A 1,578-nucleotide genomic window follows, 5' to 3' on the forward strand; every position below is an offset into this window, starting at 1 on the left:
TTTTTTTTTTTGGAGAGGTTTTGGCTATAGGGCGTGTGCGCTCGCCAGAGAGACAGAGAGACAGAAAGCAAGAAATCACCCCCAGCGGGGATGGCCACACCACAATCCCCTCTCCTCCATTCTCCTCTCAGGATATTGGGCACACACGCACATGCACCCAGAGTGAATTTAAGCCACCAGGTCCTGGACTCGAACCATGGTCGACTACGTGGGTGTCCAGCGACATAGCCATTATGCTAACTGCTGGTCCCAAGAAGGAAACATCTTTACAAGAGTAAAATTTAGAGCTGGCCAGATAGTGGTGAACTTTGCAAAGCTGACCCAAGGTTAAGATTCTGAGGTCATGTCCAGTGGCCCCCTGAGTACACCAGGCATGTATGTGTCCATGACCCAGGGCTAGCAGAAGCTGGAGGTGATCATGACATCAAGACTGTTGGAAGGTCTCTCTTTCTTTCACTCACTCATAGAATAAATAATTTTTTAAGTTAAAAAAGAAAAAAGAAAGTAAAAATCAAGAAGCCTTGAGTGGCACCACTCTGGGTAAAGATCCCAGTGACAGAATGGAAAGGGTTCATGTCCAGAAATGCCCACCATATACTCACGTGAGGAGCTGTGAGGAGAGGAGAACTGGAAAGGGCAGAGGGAGCCCGGGGCACAGCTCTGGCAGGGCTGGGGGTTTGAGGCAGGCTGAAGGGGTGCAGACGCGGGTTGGGGCTCAGGCTGCCCTCTGAGTCACTGCTGTGGCTGCTGGGAGGGGTTGGTGGTAAGTGTAGGTGGTCTGTGGAGGCTAAAGAAAAGAGAGCACAGTCCGTCCATCACAGAGGAAGCAGCAGGCCGTGGGGCTGGTTTAACTAACTACCCGCATCCCCACAGAGGACTACTCGCATCCCCACAGAGGACCTCAGGACAACCAATGTGGAGAGAACCACAAGATGTGTTGTGGAGTTGGGGGGAGCCAGGGGCAAGACAGAGGATAAAAGGGGTAGCCCTCCTGTATAGAAAAAGGCAAAAGGATGGGCTGACCTTGTAGCCTAGTGGTTAAGAGAGTTGGATTCCACGTGGGCAACTGAGTAGTTCGAATCTCAGATCTGGCATTTGAAAAACAAGCCGGGTGTGTGTTCATGTGTGCCCAGAATCTCAACAGGATGGAAGTATGGAGGAGGGATTGTGATGTGAAAGCGACTGATTTCCCATTCTCGCCTCTGTCTCTGTCTCTCTAGTGAGCACTCCCTGACAACTGAAAAAAAAAAAAGAAATAAAGGGGAAAATGAGAATATAGACGCCTATTGCCATGTGGTGGCATAAAGAAACAGTAGACATATATAAAAACTAATAAAAGTGCAACCCACAGCAGGCAGTGTGAAATTGGGACTGACTGTGACAGAGTGTTGATACGACTTTTCACTCTACTCTTTTTAGACAGCTGGTATAGTTTGATTTGTAAGCCATGTTAATTATTATAAACTTCTAAAAAATGTTAAAAAATAGAAAAACCTAGGAGCCCACAAGTGTTCCAATGGCTGCTTTAAAAAATGTTCACTGGGGGGGGGGGGGGGGGGGGCCGCGGGGGGCACAGGG

At 48.8% G+C, this 1,578-nt stretch overlaps 1 protein-coding gene across 1 annotated transcript in view; it reads right to left on the minus strand.

Annotated features, from left to right (window-relative positions):
* Positions 1-1,578, minus strand: part of CREB3L2 (cAMP responsive element binding protein 3 like 2) — a 146,897-nt gene that overhangs the window by 35,146 nt on the left and 110,173 nt on the right. The window contains exon 5 of the mRNA XM_006145022.3: positions 603-787. Within this exon, the coding sequence (XP_006145084.1) occupies positions 603-787 (185 nt within the window). The remainder of the gene's footprint in view (positions 1-602; positions 788-1,578) is intronic.

This window comes from Tupaia chinensis, unplaced genomic scaffold (genome assembly GCF_000334495.1).
Source record: "Tupaia chinensis unplaced genomic scaffold, TupChi_1.0 Scaffold000140_1, whole genome shotgun sequence".
NCBI classification, from domain to species: Eukaryota; Metazoa; Chordata; class Mammalia; order Scandentia; family Tupaiidae; genus Tupaia; species Tupaia belangeri.